We start from the raw sequence: 19,086 nt of genomic DNA on the forward strand, positions 1-19,086 counted from the left end.
TTTAGGAGAGAGAAAACATGTTTGAATCGTTTCATTAGTTGTTTTGAAATTGCATAAGTATTTCTTATATATGACTTTCATGTTCTATAGTGTTGTTAATTATTATTATGTTTTATTCCGTCTGTGAAACTACCAACCATTTAGAAATTTGAAAAATTTCTTTCTTTCGGGGCGGGGATGTTGTATACATAATTTTCGTTATAAATAAGGGTTGCTACTTCACAGTCTGGTATCTGTATCATTCCGGAATCGGAAAGGGTTATTCCGTATTCGGTTTGATAATTAACTCTCTCTCTTTTCTTGTCAATGCGGGTAACAGATGTTATTTTTATTGAGAGCCAAATATTACGACAACTACTATTTTATTTGTGTCCTTTACATACAGAAGTCCCCAAAGGATACAGAACTAATGATGACTGTGGCCAAGTTTGGTTAAATTTGGCCCAGTAGTTTCAGAGAAGATTTTTGTAAAAGTTAACGGACGACGACGACGATCGACTGACGTCAAGTGATGGGACAGAGTTTACAACTATAAAAAATGCAGGAGAGAATTTTTCATCCTACGGAGATGTTTACCGTGCTCGGAAATCTAGAAACTATCCCGGAAAACTTATCAATCCTTTAAATGAACTTATTCTAAAAGGTTACTAATTCAACACGGTAATTAGATCATAGAATATTGATTTTATTGGTATTAATATTGATTTTGTTGGCAGTAAATTAAAAGCAAACTAAATATTATTGTTATATACATATACATTGTACACATTCATGGATCTACAATCTGTCGATACCTGTATCTTGGCATTGCACAAGGTCATGTTTTTCTATGACTGTTTTTGACGTCTTTACACTAAATCAATTGGATGTTGGATGTGTACTGATTAATAATTTAGTCTTAGATGCATAATCTATTTTATTAGTTGTCAGTGGCTTTGAACTAGCTGTCAGTAACTGCTAGTCTAGCAGTTACTAGTAGTACTCTCAGATCTGTACTTGGTGTCTTTTTGTTGTTGGAATATACAAGTAACCGGCCACGTCCACTCTGTGTAGTATTTCTGTTTATATCCATCTGATGAGTTAATATAAAAAAGATGTAGTATGATTGCCAATGAGACAACTCTCCACAAGAGACCAAATGACACAGAAATTAACAACTATAGGTCACCGTAAGGCCTTCAACAATGAGCAAAGCCCATACCGCACAGTCAGTTATAAAAGGCCCCGAAATGACAATATAAAACAATTCAAACGAGAAAACTAACGGCATAATTTATGTACAAAAAATGAATGAATAACAAATATGTAACACATAAACATAAACGACACCACTGAATTACAGGCTCCTGACTTGATTAACCAACTTGCATATTTTCCAACTGTATTGTCGATCTCTGAAATAAAATTAAACATTTTTTTACTTTTTTCTTGTTTGAATTATTTCATACATTTGTATAATGCCTTCCATCCAAAATAGAACGAAAGTTCAATAAAATACGGTATTTTTCTTCCTGTAGGTTATTCTAATAGTTTATTGTAAGGTTTCCGGTAACCATCACCACATATCTAAAGTTTATAAAGTTCTATAAGTCCAATATCATGATATAATAAGTTCATCACATTCATCAAGTCCAATAGCTGGATATATTTACACATAGTTCATTCGAATCATAAGTTCAATATTTCGGTATACATAGTTCATGTTTTATTTCCATCACCATCATAGTAAGTTGTTCCTCAATACTGGGTAGGAACGCAAATGTTTATACAATTCTATTTACACAGTTCATAGGGTCACTTTTAAAATTATTTACACGGTTCGTCTTCTGCTAGTGGATTCGGTCGTCTACGTTGTATGGTTTACAATCCAGTCCTTTTACGAAGTAGTCGACGTATCTAGCTCTGGGTACATCTTTAATTTCTCATTACACCCCAGTTCTATTGTTATACTTCATAGTTTCTATTTCTGAAACATGTGTAAATTGAATAGATCTATTGTTATGAACAACAATGGATTTTGACCACAGGGTGTGACGAGCGGGGTTTCTGGAAACCCCTGCTTCTACACCCCGCAAACAAAGTCCATTGTTATCGTAACAATAGAAATTGATTATTTTTTAAATAGCATGAACATAAGAAATTACTAATAGTGTTCACTACAAATTGTTCCATGATATAAAAAAAAAAAAACATTTTAGGAAATTCCAATAAGCATCTATATATATTCCAATAAGCATCTATATATATTCCAATAAGCATCTATATATATTCCAATAAGCATCTATATATATTCCAATAAGCATCTTATACATGGAATACAAAAATAATCCTTTAAATACTCTTTTGCTTGAAGGTAATTTTTTTTTATCCCAGTCATATGTCTCTATTCTAAAGCATTGATCTTTTTAAAAAATGGGGATTCTAACCCCCGGATCCCCCCCCCCCCCAGTTACCCAGTGGCCGATCCGGGGTTGGGGGTTCCGCGGGTTGGACCCGACTTTTATTTAAAATATCAATGCATTTGAATGGTTGGTCCTCACCCCCCCTTTTCTCTTGAGTTGGGAACCCACGGGATCAGCCCCTGATTGCCCCCAAAAAGGGAGTTCCTCTATATTAAATAGTGTATGTTGAGCGTGTCTGATAGTCGGGTTTTTAATGCAGACACACCTATCCCTTAGTATGTTCGAATATGAATGTTTGTTTATTCTCGAGAAGAGGGGAAGGGGGCTTTCGTTTTTGATAAAATCGTAAGATATAAAATACAGTTATGATTACCTTAATTAAACTGATACAGGTAAGTACTTTCGGTTATAATATTGTCTTTGTCTTTAGTCTCTTATACCAAATCCAACGCTTTCCACAAAATGTCGTCCGTCTTATACCCGTCCATATTGACAACTGTATACCAGGAGTATGATGTATTTTTTGTTTGTAATAAGAATACACGAAACAGTCAACCTTGACCTGCTGATCCATATTAGCACATGGATTTAACGGGAATATGCAAAACAGCTTGACATTTGTAAAATATACTCACTTGTCAAAGTTTGAATGAAGATAGCCAAAGAAAGGTTACTAGTGGGGTTTCATGTAATAAAAAAAAATATTTTTATAAATCATTGTTTGATATTATCAATAAATATGCTATCGTTTTTTTTTTTCATTTGATAAATGTTTACAAATATAAGGTTTAGAATGGGGTGTAAGTTAGTTATACACCTTGGGATACGGCGTGTCTGGATAAGAAACCCCTCCGGCCTCCGGCCGACGGGGTTTCTTATCCAGACACACCTATCCCTCGGTGTATAACTATTACAGAGACTGGTCGCATCGGTCTTCGGTCTTGCATCGTCTTTGAGTAATGGTGCAGAGGGAATCTTCTCTCTGGAATCGGGTACTTCTGTCCCAACCATTTGCGTTGTCACCATTTGGTACCCATCGTTCGTGGCATTAGAACCCGAACTCACACCTTTCTTTTTGGCTAACCAAGATTTGTTTCTAAAAAACTTACAGTACAAAAATATAGCTATTCCAATGAATATCGCACCCAAACCCAGGGATAGACCTACTCCCCAATTTGGAAATTCAAAATCGTTTTCAGTTCCCCTTAAATTTCTAAGTTTTTCAATCAAAGCGTTCATAGGAATTTGTTTAACCGCCTTTAGTTCTCTTGGTAGTTCAAGCTTTGTAAAATTTGGCAAAGCAGCATGAAAGGGTTCCCATAAACTTGTATTCAGTACTTGAAAGGTATTTAAGAATCTTTCGAACGTTTTTTCTGTTAAAAATGTACTTTCCATTTGATAAGTAGGTAATAAGGTCAAATGATCACTCGTAGCGGTACAAGTTCGCTTTAAATTAATTATAGTGGTAGGAGGATTAATTATCTGATCCGTCAACATGTTTGTATTGTCATCACATCTAATAGTGATTCTAAATTCATTAATGGTTGTAACTGCCCACATACTATCGGTCAAATAAGTTGCCATAGGCAAAATTGTGTTTGGTCGTACTTTCACTTTACATCTTGTTTTCCAATTTTCTTTATTGGCAAATAAGGCTATGATACATAATTTACTTAAATTAACTGGATAAACTGGACTTTTAATTTCACAAAAATTAACTAAAGGATTGGAACACTTGTCAATTTCATTGGTATTTAGCAACATATATTTAGTTTTTTCTTGGTTTGCAGCAATAACTTCTGCTTCTAATTCATACTGAGCAACCATATTGCTCGAGTCAGATTGTTTATCAGTTATCGTAGTAGGAACAGGTAAGTTGTGAACCTTATAAATGTCATAAGTGTCTCTTATATCTAGTAATGGTAACGTAATGATAATGATTATTTTGTTTTCGTCCAAAACTGTACTACAGGTCAAAAATTTTTAAAAATTCCAAATATCTTTAACTTCGTCACCAGGTATTTTTAATGTCGCCGGTAGTCGTCGTTTTATGTCAGTCAATAGTACTCGTAAATTACCGGGTGAGATAAGACTGGGTGACATGTGTCCCAAGGACAACATGTTTAGTTGTAATTGCAAATGGTTTAAATAATCCCCTGCTATATTCAGAAGGTCCTTTATTTCACCTATTATCATGTCCATATGCAAATAAGCTTGTAAATATCCGTGGCAAAAGTTTGTAGTCTATTTCCCAGTTCTTCAACACTTTCAATCAACTCATTAACCTTGTGTCTATTTTCAGAAACATGTGTTTGTGTAGTGTTTAAGATAGTTAACCCATCTTGAACAATATGACGAATTGCATCTTGATTTTGTGCCAAAGTTTTGATATTTCTTTCGAATTTTTGACAGGTCGCTGTCTGATACAGTACCAAATAAAAAACTTAATGCTTTGCCTATAATAGGAAATAAGCTACGTTTAGTTCTAAACTTTGCCGTTTCGTCGTAATATAAAGATTTGTAATCATTGAATTGTGATTGTAAATAATCTTTAGTCCGATTTAATCCTTCAACCTCCCTTTGTAGACTTAAGATAGTAACCAAAATGTGTTTTTTTTTCTGGGGTGTAAAACATAGAAATTGTGTGAACTTTTTGTGTAGCGAGAAAAGCCTTGCCCAAGTCTTGTTCTATTTTATTAAGAAATAATTCAAAAGGATCTTAGTCTACGACAAAAGTAATGAGCCAATTTGACCTTGTAGTTGCTATTTCCTTAATTTTCTGGAACATGACATTTTCTTTGACAATGAATTGGCTGGTTAAGCCAAAAAGAACAAGTGAGAACCACCACCACTTCATCACTGGTTCTTCCTAAAAATAATGATACATATATAAATTAACATAATATATTTTATTTATCTGGCCTTTATCAATTTTGGAATTCATATGATAGTCCTGAATAAAATGTTTGTTTGTTTTCCTTCACAGTCTCAAATTTAATGATCAGATCGAAAATGCGTATCCGGTGCATTTTCCTTGCTTTGTTCAGAATCACTTCTTGGTGGTAAACCCCAAAGCGATTGGATCGTTTTAACCATCCAATGGCTTTGAAGTTCTCCACCGTCCACTTCCTAAGATGCTCCCGATAGGATAAATTATGTATTTCGGCAAATTGTTTCCGGCGTCCAATTATTTCTGCGAATTTTGTGGGTAAACCACAATAATTGTTGATTATAATTGGATCCGACAGGTTAATAAGCTTCTGTATTGCGTGGAATTCCTTAAATAGAGGTTCCCTTCTCTTTCGGTCTAGTATTTCCCGGAAAAAATTGATCTTAAATTTTACATATATGTCCCACCATAAATTATCAGGTAATAATTTCCACAAATAGAGGGATTCTAGCTGGGCAAAGCTTTCTTCATTGTCTGCCATTCTGTAAAATGAGAATAAATACTAGTTTTATTACATATTTTATAAGTTTTAGAAATTCTTAAATGATTTGCATCCTTCTTACTACCTATAAAGCCAATCGATACCTACATAATACCTATTAAAGCCCTCACTAAATTTTGTACATGTTCCTTAGATACCAATTTTGTTTCGTTAGCCCCAATATCAGTAGGTTTCTGATTATTTTTTATTTTAACCCCTATTCACAGACATGTTATCTTCCATGTCGCAAATTTCAGATGTTACAGACGAAAAATCAGTGCGTATCCGTCAGGGGTTAATTGCATAGTTTGACAATTAACCACAGACTAGTATTACTCCACAACCAGACTACTACGTAACCGGCCTACAGCTATGGACCGTTTGTATGGACCACTAGACTATATAAGATCTCTCAATGGACTTCAAAAGACAATTCGATCACACCAGAATTCGTCAGATCTCGGCCAGTGTCTCAGTGAAAAACATTTATTTGAACTTTTAATCGCTCTTTGAAAACTTGTAAATTAAGCAATAAATTCTAATTGACAAGTATTAGTTAACTTAATTGACTTCGCCATAGTCGGTGCATTTTATAGCTTGCTTTTGTATGGGTTTTGTTCATTGTTGTTAAATTGCCGTACGATGATCTATAGTTGTTATTCTACGACATTTGGTCTCTGTCTGAATGTTTTCTTATTAGCAGTCATACCACATCTTATCAACTTTGTACTTGTTTGGCTTGATAACTATTTTGATCTAAGCGTCACTGATGAGTCTTCTGTAGACGAAACGCGCGTCTGGCGTATTAAATTATAATCCTGGTACCTTTGATAACTATTCTAATAATAACTATCTATATATGGTATGATTGCTAATGAAACCACTTCTAACAGAAACAGATGTATGGAAAATAAGTGTAAATATGGATTCGGATGAGATTGTTTAATGAAAACAATTTTTCAGAACTATATCAATATAAAAAAAAAAAAAAAAAATACCAATATAACAAAAAACAATTTTGATAATCTTCAGTAGTTGAATAAACATTTGAAATAATTTAAAGTCTATCATGAGCATATCAAGTTTTGGTTATGATTGTGCTTTTGTCACCATTCTATGGTTATTTTTCTTCGACATATTTAAACTTGCGCATATCAGTTGTTGTGTGACAGTGTACTGGGACCCCTCTTATGATGAAACCCTTTCCTACAACTCATTGAAATATTGATTCTTATTAGTGTTAATTGTTCTATGTATTGACAATATCTGTAGTAAACTTACTCATAATGACCGTTATGTACACTGACATCATCTCTAGTAAAGGAACAATTTGGTACTTACTCGTGGAAATATCTAAACATACTCATAGTTATCGCTATGTGTATTGACATCTCTAGTAAAGGAACAATTTGGTACATACTCGTGGGAATATCTAAACTTACTCATAGTGACCGTTATGTGTATTGACATCTCTAGTAAAGGAACAATTTGGTACATACTCTTGGGAATATCTAAACTTACTCATAGTGACCGTTTTGTGTATTAAAATCTCTAGTAAAGGAACAATTTGATACAAACTCATTGAAATATCTAAACTTATACATAGTGACCGTTATGTGTATTGACATCTCTAGTAAAGGAACAATTTGATACAAACTCATTGAAATACTCAAACTTACTCATAGAATTTGTGTGTACAGGTAATACATTTAATAACGTAAACTTTTGATACACTCATTGAAATTTCTAAACTTACTCGTAGTAGTTGGAATGTGTACTGGAAACACCTCTTACAACGGAACCAGTTGGTACATTCACTGTATTGGGTTGGTCAAATTTATTCCTGAAGGTTGTTTGACATTGACTAAGATCCTTTCCTAAATGAAATACATTTAGAATAAGCTCCTTATTTGTAAATAAAGTTTGATATACGCAAACAAGAATAAATATTTGCGATTGGACAAGGCTTTGTAAATTCTTTTAATTAAGCGTCGTCAGGGATGTAATTATTTAAACTTCAATCGTGACTTAGATTTGGTTTCGGAATTGAATCTTATTGGCCTTTTTCAGAATCTAAAAGACTATAGGTAATCTCATTTACCAAAAAGAAAATAACGTTACGTCATTGGTCCAATTTCTATTGTTTATAAAAAAAAAAAGAAGATGTGGTATGATTGCCAATGAGACCACTCTTCACGAGAAATCAAATGACACAGAAATTAACAACTCAATAGGCCCAAGACCACAATTAATGATCCCGCTTTTCGTGTAATATAGTTCCTTTTAATTAGAGTGTATATTTTTTCTTAATTTTTTTCTTTCCCTTCCTCACTCATTTCTTAGTTTTTTTTGGGGTGGAAATAAAAGAAGAGATGTGAAATAAACTTTTAGATGTTGTATTTTAACTGATTTTGATGTGGAAAGAGTGATTAGGCAAGGTGCAAAAAGGTGATATTTACAGTTTTCGGAACATCTCTTGACTTGTCCATAGGGGTATGGATGTGTATTGGCTAAATTTGTAAGAGTGATTGGTTCAATCTTTCTGAATTTTGGATATATTTTTGGACTAGTACTATACATTACACACACAAAAGATTTGACAAAAATGCATGGTGCGATTTTTTTAATGAAACAAAACGTTATAAAGAACTAATAGGGGACATATCCAGAAATCAACGCCTCTTTGCATATTTGAATATTATACTAAAGAAATCGGATACGGGTCATGGAAATTATACTGAAATGATAGGGAATATTTGAAAAAAAAATGTCTGTTTTAACTTTAATTTAAGTGATAGACAGGTTACGGGGACAGAAAATAAATATACACAACAATATACACCATTTAAACGAAACATAATGACTGTCGTTGCAAAAATCAAGGTTCCTGAGCTATTTTAAAAATCGAAGCGAGAGTCTTTTAACATTGCAGTATAAAATACAGGCTAAAATGGCTGAAACGTCAAATTTGCAAACTTCGTGTTGAAAATTGGCTAACAAGGTCATTACGAAAACAGGTTGCGGGGATGAACTAATAAAAAAAAAGGCAGGACCGAATAGAGTGAAAAATAAAAAGGCCGGACAGAGATTACTACAAAAAAAAAAGGCAGGACAACATTTTTCATCCTAGACCCCCCCCCCCCCCCCCCCCCACATAAAAATCAAATGGTAGCTCCCTTATGGAAATATCAGAGTGATTATAAACAAGGACTCTGTGACGGGCAACTTATAATATCCGTGTTTTAAAGATTTTAATGATATCAAGCCAGTCCAGTTCAAACTATTATCACGTGGTACAATTCTCATTTACATATTATGGATATTAATCAGCAAAAGTACTACTAATTTCTGGCTATGAATTTAATTGTGGTCTGTGGCCTCAGTATTTATGTCTTCGTACTGCTTTCAACAATAAGCAAAGCCCATAGGATATTTTAAACCAATAGTAGCGTTTTGGGGTGAACGCTTTTGAAAATATAACCCAGAATGCATTAGATTCTAAAATGGCAATTTGTTTTAGATCAAATAAATCATATGTACAAAACTCACCTTTTTTCAGTTATTTAGCTGAGGGTCCAAAATGGGGTTTATAGAATAGAGAATGGAATAAAATTTAAGAAAAATGGGCTAAGATATAAGGAATTGAGCAAAATGGGATCCTAGAATATAAAGAAGAGAATAATGGGCAAAAACAAAATAGAGTATAGAGAAAAATTACCTTAACAATTAAAGAATACCTTATCCAGACCCTCTTAGCTGTATGAATTTTGATCACGAGGGAATCTCAAAGTCTATAATTTTTAAGACAATAAAACCTATGTAAGAGCATCAAAATAAAATAGACTCCAAACAAAACTACAAAAGTCAAATAACTAAAGGTTTAAAGCTACATGTAACAGGAGAAGTTGTTATTATAAATTAAAAAAAAATATATACGAATTTACAAACTATAATTTTGAATATCAAATACATCGTTTTAAACATAACAGTACCGATGAAATGAAGCAATTGCTTAACATCAATAAAACTATTTACCAGAAATTGCACAACATTTAAACCTGAACCTTCTGTCCTCAAAGTGGTTGTCATGGATGCTCTTTATACCAGTTAAAAATCCATAATGGCTGCATTGAAAGTTGAAGAAGTCATCCCAGTCATTCACATAAAAAGCTGATATACAAAATACAAATAACATATTTAGCAGTGGCGAATCCAGGAGGGTTCCGAGTCTGGAACCCCCCTTTTTGGACGATCAATGCATTTGAATGGGGACATATAGTTGGAACCCCCTTTTTTAAAATGGCTGGATCCGTCCCTGTTTAGCATCTATTAACCGAAACAACATAGAACTAGAATGTGTTTTAACTGCATATATAAATGAGATGTGGCACGAGTGCTAATGAGACAACTCTCTATCCAATTCATAATGTACAAAAGGTAAACAATTGCATAGTTTACATATTCAGACGCCCTGGTGTTACTTCAGTATTCACTACTTCAGTATTCACTTTAAAAGGGGAATTGTAAAGTTGTTCTTTCGAGTTGTGGGTTTTGTTTGTCGAGTGGTTTAAGCAGTTCTTTTAGAAAACCTATAGCTTCAAAACACCGAGGTTGTGAATAGTGTACGTGTCATGTGCTTTAATTGACTAGGATTTCCAAATGTCCGACCATGGTTGTCTTCGAGCACTTCGGTTTCCTCCATCAATAAAACCTGGCTGCCAAGATAAAGCCAAGAAGACTAAAAGTTGTGTAACTGACTGCAATATTACAGAAATAAATTCATTGTATGTAAATAAGATAATCTAAAATTGATACGATAAAAGTTGTGTAACTGACTGCTATATTACAGAAATAAATTCATTGTATGTAAATAAGATAATCTAAAATTGATACGATAAAAGTTGCATGTTTACTGGTCATCGAATAAATGACAAAAAAAGCCGCTCGTAATCACTAGAGAAGCTGCCGCTGTTATCATTATACATTACAAGATGACAAACAGCAATGAAATATTGATATCAATGAGACACCAACCAAACTTAAGATCACCTAATTCATTTATTATATTTGATGAATAATATCAAATATATATATGCTTATTAACGGGTTTCGATTTAAAATGTTATTTAATATTTACGAGTACAGTAACAATGATCGTATTGTCCACCAGTAGATCTACATCCTAATGACCATTTGCGATCTTCAAAATAGTTGTTATGTTCACTGTGGATAACAGATAGGGCTTGACCATTTGGACACGAAAAATCGACCGGCTCAACAAACTTGTTGACCCATGTCCATCCGACCACAAGATTCAGTGTGCATACCATACATAATTATGATAGGTAACATCAGCATCGTCAGTCACTGATTTTTACTGAAAGTAAATAATAGTACAATTTAATTTTGGATGTAACACAGTCTTCTGATTGGCTGAATTTGTTTTCGTCTATCAGCTTATAAACATAATTTCGTCATGTGGCCGTGATGTCATAGAAGTTTTTTTTCATGATTTACTCCTTAAAAAATGAAATTTAGAATTTAACTATAAGGAATGACTAATTAAAAGCTGAAAATAATCTAAATTCTCTGTATAGTATAGGACTTAATCAGATTGGCTGAGCTCAATTACAAACACTATTGTTTGGAAACGTATTGTGTTCGTGTTAGCTTTGGGGGCAGTTAACATTTTCTGAAACTGGATTGTTTGAGCAAACACAGTGATACTTTGTACGATTAAAAATAGGTTTAGACAAACGGTCCCCAATTGATTCTTGTACAAATACTGTCGGACTCTGGTTCATACTCACTCGTCGATAAATTCAAATTATTGTTTTTTGGACGGTTGTTTAGAGCTAAATCCAATACAACTCATAAACAATTGTTTAATCTACGTCTCGGTCAACTGTTGCTTGGAGAGTCCGATAAGCGTTCAATAACATACGACTTAATAAAAAAAAAATTCCTTTCTTGAGAAAAAAGTAAAATCACAAAAATACTGAACCCCGAGAGTTGCATGAATGATCTGTATATATCCATGATAAAAAACTATGGTCCAAAATTGTGTCAACCATTTGAAATCCGACAGGAAACTATTTGGAAATCATCTATTCAATGTCGACCAGAACTTTGTCGTTATAACAGACTTTTATACGTCTTGCGCGCTGTCTATCCGCATTAGAATGATAAATTATAGGTCATGGTAAAATGTGCTCAATAGCAATAAAGGACGACCAGTACTCTTTATGCGGTTGCCATTCCACTGATGTTGTTCAACACTTAATTTTATTCTATGAAAAACCTTTGGATGCAATAAGTAACATGTTTTACGGAATTGTTGTCGTTTGTACGCTTTTTTTCAGCAAGATGGTGATATAGTCGTAGCCTTACTTGGTAACATTACAGATACTATGCAATCTGTGAACTCTGACAATTGGAGAAACATGGTGTGCTGCTTTGCGGATCATATATTTTATCTGTACGGAAAGGTTAAAGGCGAATTTACGGTGGCAGAATGCGGCCATGAAAGAAAAAAAAATGTTGTTTCCTCAGGATACTATGTCGTTCCTTCAAATTGCTATGTCGTTCCCTAAAGATGTTTTGTCGTTTCCACACAGGGATGATTCCAGGTGTTTTCAAATGGGTCCCTTGACCATCAAATTGGGAATTTTTATGCCCCCGCCGTAGTGGAGGGGGCATTAAGTTTTACCCTTGTCTCTCTTTACGTACGTAAATATGTACGTACGTCCCAAAGTTGGTTTCCGTTCTCTAACTTGTAGTTTGCCTCAACCAAATGTTATGAAACTTATACACAATGCTTTTTACCACAAAACACAGATCAAGTTTAAATTTTGGTGGTGTCACTTTAACTGTTCTAGAGTTATGGCCCTTTACAAATGGAAAAATTGTTGAATTTTTCGTTACCGTTCTCTAACTTTACCTCAACCAAATTTTATGAAACATATACACATATGTCCCTTTCTAACTTTATATGATATGGAAGCGGGGGCATCATCTGTGTCCCATGGACACATTCCCCATTTATTTATTCATAAAATCTAAGAGGAAATAACATTATTTTCCTGTAAAAACGGAAAATGTATATTAAATTTCACCTGTACAGCTGTAAGAATTTTTAACATTTTGAATAATCCTGGACGGGCTATTGATTATGATATATATGATTACCAGATCACTTGACAGTTATTGGATTGAGTGAGACCAGGGAAGTTGTTACATGAAGATCATTGCACATGATGAACTATCTTTTGTAGGCTTGCATCTTAGCTATGGTAACATAGGCCTTTTACGTGTATAACAGCTAATTACATAAACCACTGAAAAAAATCATCCATTGGGTATTTTTTTCAACAACAGGTCAAGTGTCGAATTCAGAATAGCAATGTACAAAAGTACTATAAACAATTGATGATATTTTTGTGATTTTTGCTTGCTGTTTAATATGTAGAAGGTTGCCATAGTATTACTTTAGGTGTTAGCCTAAGAAACAGTAAATTAAAGCATTGAACCATTGTATTTAAATATTATTTGAATCATCTTCACAATTTTGAAAAAGTTCCATATAAATGTTGACATCCTATTTCATGAATGATCTATCATCCTCATGTATTTTCAAAAAACGCTCAAACTTTTGTCTTTTGAGGAAATAGAGCCTGACAAAATACAAAATAATATCGTTTTCAAAACAAGTTTTCATCACGAGATCGGTGCTCATTAAATTCATCAGTGTTATATCAAAATTTAAATATTCCTCTCTGCCGAGGTCTACTTTAGTGAAGCCTATTTTGACTGCTGGGCGATCTGCTTATACGAGATCAAATACTCCCATAACATTTTCATCAATTGAATCCGGCTGCTAAATCGTTTACCACATGGTGACATAATTAAATCGTTTTTAATAAAATGCGATCATTGACAGCATTCTTATCTGGATTTTAAAATGCTTTGACGACAAATTAGGAAAAATTATAGTTGCCTAAATCGGTGACGGAAACATTTCTGGAAATATCTTTTTTTTTCATTTTTCCTGAATTGGGAATTTAAATTCACATATTTTTTTTGGCCCGCCGGCTGATTTTAGGGCCGCTGAGCGGCCCTAGTCTATATAGTAGAATCATCCCTGGCCACAAGATAAATATCTCGTTCTTCAAGATGCTTTGTCGTTTTCACGAGATAGTATCTTGAGGGGGCAAGATAATTTCTGACTCAGAAAAAAAACCATAACCCCCCTTGAAGTTAAATGGTTGCTCCCCAAACATGCAATTTCTTAATTCGTCACATGTATTTTTTCCATCCGTTACATGAATTTCTACATTTGAGCTGCGTCGGATAGAAATCGACCTTATGCAAATGAATATCAATGCAACTGTCAACATTTTTCGAGTTAAAAAAAATCTCTACGGAAAGTCTTACTGTTTGAAAATTGAGTTGTTATAAGAACCCTACTAAACAGACCAAAATTCATCTTTTATTCCGTATTTGAATGTTCCAAAATCAATCAAAGTCTAACTTATACATGTGCTTGTATACGTGTACTTGCATAAGGTGGATTTCTATCCGACGCAGCACAATACTTGATTTGTGAAATGTAACTTCTTACTTGGTAAATGCAATTTCTTAATTTGTTAACGTATTTTCTTCAATCGTTACATGAATTTCTTTGTTTCATTCACGTTTTGGGATGTAGAAATTCATGTAACTGGTGGAAAAAGCACATGTTACAAATAAAGAAATTGCTTGTTACAAATTAAAAATTTACACTTTACAAATTAAGAAATTACATTTTACAAATTTAATAGTTGTGTAATTATGGCGAATTTTCCCTTCCATATATATATACTTACCTTGCATATGCTTGGACATTTTTCAGACCGTTTCCAAACATGGCATTTTCTGGTTTACGGTTTCAGTTATATTGATTTTGCTTTAACACTCATGACAAATAACTATAAAAATAGCAATTCTTTTGTGAAGTTTTAGGATGATCGGAGAAAAATACGATATGAAAGACACGATTTCTCGCACATAAAATGTAATGTTGGACGTTACGTTTTCGTGCAAAAATGGGATAATCCAGTGTTATAATTTTTGGTATCTAAATTTCATTTCCTATTTTTCTTTATTTTCAAGTCTATTGTAATCAATTCAACTAAACATCACTATTTTTATCGAACTGACCAGTCTACGTATTTTTTTTTATAAATTAATCTATAGCAAAATGGAATTCGTACCAACAACATGAGCATAGTCATTGTAATTTAAAATGTATTTATTTGCCTGATCAAGATTGTTTGAATATTATGTGTTCTTTGCGGTTTTCTTACAGGATGTGACCAGATTTTATGCTGTAATATGATATTACCTGGATTTTGATGTATAAAAAATGTGGTATGATTGCCATGAGGAAACTTCACAAGAGACCAAATGACACCGAAATTAACAACTATCAGTCACCGTACGGCCTTCAACAATGAGCAAAGCCCATACCGCATTCAAAGCTACCGAAATGACAAATGTAAAACGAGAAAACTAACGGCCTACTTGATGTACAAAAAAATGAACGAAAAACAAATATGCAACACAGCAACAAACGACAACCACTGAATTACAGGCTCCTGATTTTGGACAGGCACATACATACATAACGGTGGCGGGATTAAACATGTTAGCGGGATCCCAATTCTCCCCTTACCTGGGACAGTGGTGTAACCGTACAACATAAGAACGAAGTATATAATTCAGTTCAAAAAGGCTTGACTCATCAGATGGATACAAATAGAAATACATCTAACAAAAACAGAGTGGAAGTGGCGAAGTACTTATACATCCGGATAACAAAAAACAAGCAAGTACAGATCTGAGAGTACTCGCAGTTACTGACAGCTAGTTCAAAGTCATTAACAACTAATAAAAAAAATCATGCATCCAAGACTAAATTATCAATCAGTACACATCCAACATCCAATGTATTTGACATTGTGCATTGCCAAGATACAGGTATCGATGTGCATTTAGAAGATAGGAAAATGAAAAAAACACATGAGTTTCATTTGATACTGTACACACAGTTACATTTTAAATCACCTATTGTTTTCAGATGTCTATTGTCCATCTATTGTCAATTTAAATCAATACAATTCACAATATTTATTATATGAGGGGAACTTCTGAAACCTTTTTCCAAACTTAATTTATTTTGGTACCTTCTGCAGGCACGAAAAAACAAATGAATAGCAAAATCTAGTTAAGTTTTTAATATTCTGAAACTTAAAATGCATTTAATTTTATTTATCTAGGCCCAGTCATGCCCCAAAACTTTTCTAGATGCAAAGGTTTGTCTGTACTCTAAGTGAAATTTGTAGTATAAATCCGGCCATATTTGCAAAAAGGTTATGATGAACCTTAAACCTGTATATATTACATTTGAATTTAATTGGACGTCATCCCAATTACAATTGTTCAATATTCAAACAAAGCAAGCAAGCCCACCAAAGTCTTACTCTACATGCATTATGAAATTAGCTCTAACGAAAATATACATATTAGAATCGAACGTTTAAAGTAAGATATAGAACAAACAAACCTGTAAATATGTAGCTTATGCAACAACCTGTCCACGGGCTTCAAGTTCAACGTCTGAATACAGAATACAGGTCGGCAAAGATTTTACAGGTATAAGAAGGGATTTTTGGTGGTAAAAAGAAAGCATGCAGGTAAAAAGGTGTGCTTGATTTTGATTTGGTATTCGTCAAGCGTCAATGTGATATGATAATGAATATGACATCTGAAGTATGATATAAATACATGTATAACATAGAAAAACATGAATAACAATAATAAACACAAGAAATATTTCATGCAGTAAACACCGTCTTCAAAAAAGGGAAAACGACGAGTACAGTGTTTCACTGGGGAGGATATCTCTGAAGACAGATACAATTTTCATATTATTTTTCATGCATCAATTAACATTGTTCATTAATGTTTTAGTTTTTTTACACATTTAAGGGTATACGATACATTTTGATCCCACGCTGATTTTTTTTACCAAAATTTGCAAACAAGCTATTTCTTCACTTAGTCAATTCAAATTTAACAAGCTCCGTTGGAAGTTGGTCATGATACTATTAAAATTGAAATCAATTTTTAAACCGTAAAAATAAAGAACTTATATCACACATAACTGTTTTGTCAATGTTTTTAATTATTATAAAAAGAGGTAAATTTTGAACATGTTTTTATCGTTGCCTATATGGCAGAATAAATGCTACTGTTTTCCCTATAATACATACAAACTTCTTTTATACATGTACATAATACGTAAAATTAATGTAAGCAAATAATTTTCTAAGTATTATGTACTCTATTTGTGTAAAATAACCAAAAATTTTGATAGTACATTGTAACTCAGTAGGCAATAAATCGGCAATCCTCGGTGGATCCGCTACTTATAAATTACGGAATCGACCGAGTTGTGACGAATGAGTGGGTAATATTATTATGTCAATAATGTTTAGTAATTATCTGGATCAGTGGTAATTCTCGTTACTAAAACATATTGTAAAAGTCCGATGTCACACGTACTTAAAGGAGTTCTTTTTCCAAATTGCAGAGGGTCTGAATGGGGTTCCTTTTATTCTGTATTTTTTAATGTTTTAATCTAATAATAGTATTTTTCTCTTTTTTATAATTTTTTTCTGTAGTTTTCAACTCTTTATATGTAAGCACATGTTCGTTATTCTCTATTCCTTTTTTTTTTTTGCCAATTATTTTCTCAATTTTTTATTTTAAGTGTCATTTATTCTGCACTTTTTGTCCATTATTCTCTGTTTTAAAAACATCATTCTAAGATATCTTAGAAGATGAAGCCAATGTTATTATATCGTGTCCACTATATCACGATTTCAGCAAACATTCATTTTATGAAACAAAAGATTCTAATTTTAGTGATGTTATGATTGTCTTTTGATTCTAAGCAGAAATTCACAGATATTACTATGATTTTTAGCTGTGGCAAAGCCTATTATCTTATTTTGAACAGACCAATGATTTATATAAATTTCCATTTGTTTTATACTGTAAATAATGTACAAATAAATATGTTTTATGATAGAAGTAAACGAATTTTCTACTCTGTTTTATTATTTATAGTTTCTTATTATTCTGTACAGAATGACTCTATTGTTTTATAATTTATATCTATATATATATATTGTTGAGAGATAAGAATTAAAAAGTGTGACACTTTAATGAAATAATCATTATCATTATCTTAAATAAAATATTGAATTGATTTGTCAATGAGTGATTATCTTTTATAACAATTAATGCGAAAGCTGTCATGGCAACAGGTTATAAAGTGTCATTTTAATTGGAGTGTTGCCACTCATTTGTCGTTTTAAACAGAGTATTGATACATACTTGACATGTTATTGAGTATTGTGACATTTCAATATACAGTATAAATATTGGTTGTGAATAAAAAATCATCCAGACACATGGAGAAAGATTCACGGTAGGCAGGTAAGAGTCAACATTGTAACTGTAAAACGAATCTTCCTCCAATGAAGGAATGCCTCGTAATTAGAGTGTCATATATGTTATTGAGCAGGGGCGGGTCCAGGTAAGGGCGAAATGGGCGTACCCCCCCCCCCCCCTTTTCCAAAAAAAAAAAAAAAACAACAAAAAAAGCTATCGTAATCTGCTATTGAATATAGTCGGAATCACAGAGACATTAAACTCGATTATGATAAAATAATTGACGATTACGCCATGAGAAATCCGCTTAAAATGGTTCTAATGAATCCACTCTATTTTACCATTCATTGAAAATGAGAGTCCGGCAGTGTCTCTGTGTTCATTCTAATTTTTGCGTTAAGATACATTTATACTATAGCTAGATGAATATTTGGTATAGCAGTTTTACTTCCCAATCTGGATATCCTTTGGTAGTATCATAGTGTTTCAATATCCATTAGTGAGTAACTTAGTGACATCATCGGACCTACATTTTGCCATCAATTAAGTTCAAGCACCATATTTATTCATGTACCATATACCACCTTTCGGAGCTAGACACTGTAGACAGTGACATGATTGCTTTAATCGAGTACTGTAGTACAATGACGTCAATTTTTCATATTCAATCATGTATTCCACATTAAATCCTACAAAATTTAGAACGAACGAACCTGATACTTCAGTGTTTGATTGTCTTGTATCATATAACAGTC

General features: G+C 33.1%; 1 protein-coding gene across 1 annotated transcript; it reads right to left on the reverse strand.

The window, feature by feature from the left end:
• Positions 1 to 1,329: 1,329 nt before the first annotated feature.
• Positions 1,330 to 16,542, reverse strand: LOC127708302 (dermatopontin-like). The gene is made up of 5 exons (XM_052213152.1): positions 16,437 to 16,542; positions 10,971 to 11,210; positions 9,869 to 10,003; positions 7,590 to 7,710; positions 1,330 to 1,394 (listed from the first exon to the last, which is right to left on the reverse strand). Exons 2-5 carry the CDS (start codon positions 11,161 to 11,163, stop codon positions 1,337 to 1,339), a joined length of 507 nt encoding a protein of 168 aa, XP_052069112.1. The 5' UTR covers positions 11,164 to 11,210; positions 16,437 to 16,542; the 3' UTR covers positions 1,330 to 1,336.
• Positions 16,543 to 19,086: the final 2,544 nt, after the last annotated feature.

This window comes from Mytilus californianus, unplaced genomic scaffold (genome assembly GCF_021869535.1).
Source record: "Mytilus californianus isolate M0D057914Y unplaced genomic scaffold, xbMytCali1.0.p SCAF_7, whole genome shotgun sequence".
NCBI classification, from domain to species: domain Eukaryota; kingdom Metazoa; phylum Mollusca; class Bivalvia; order Mytilida; family Mytilidae; genus Mytilus; species Mytilus californianus.

Excerpts from the sequence above, each read along its gene's own strand:
- LOC127708302 (XM_052213152.1), bottom strand. The coding sequence starts at position 11,163 with ATGGTATGCACACTGAATCTTGTGGTCGGATGGACATGGGTCAACAAG. Across the intron at positions 10,004-10,970 it reads CGATCATTGTTACTGTACTC|CTTTTTATGTGAATGACTGG; the intron begins GTAAATATTAAA and ends TTTGTATATCAG. Across the intron at positions 1,395-7,589 it reads ACACATTCCAACTACTACGA|AGATCGACAATACAGTTGGA; the intron begins GTAAGTTTAGAA and ends ATTTTATTTCAG.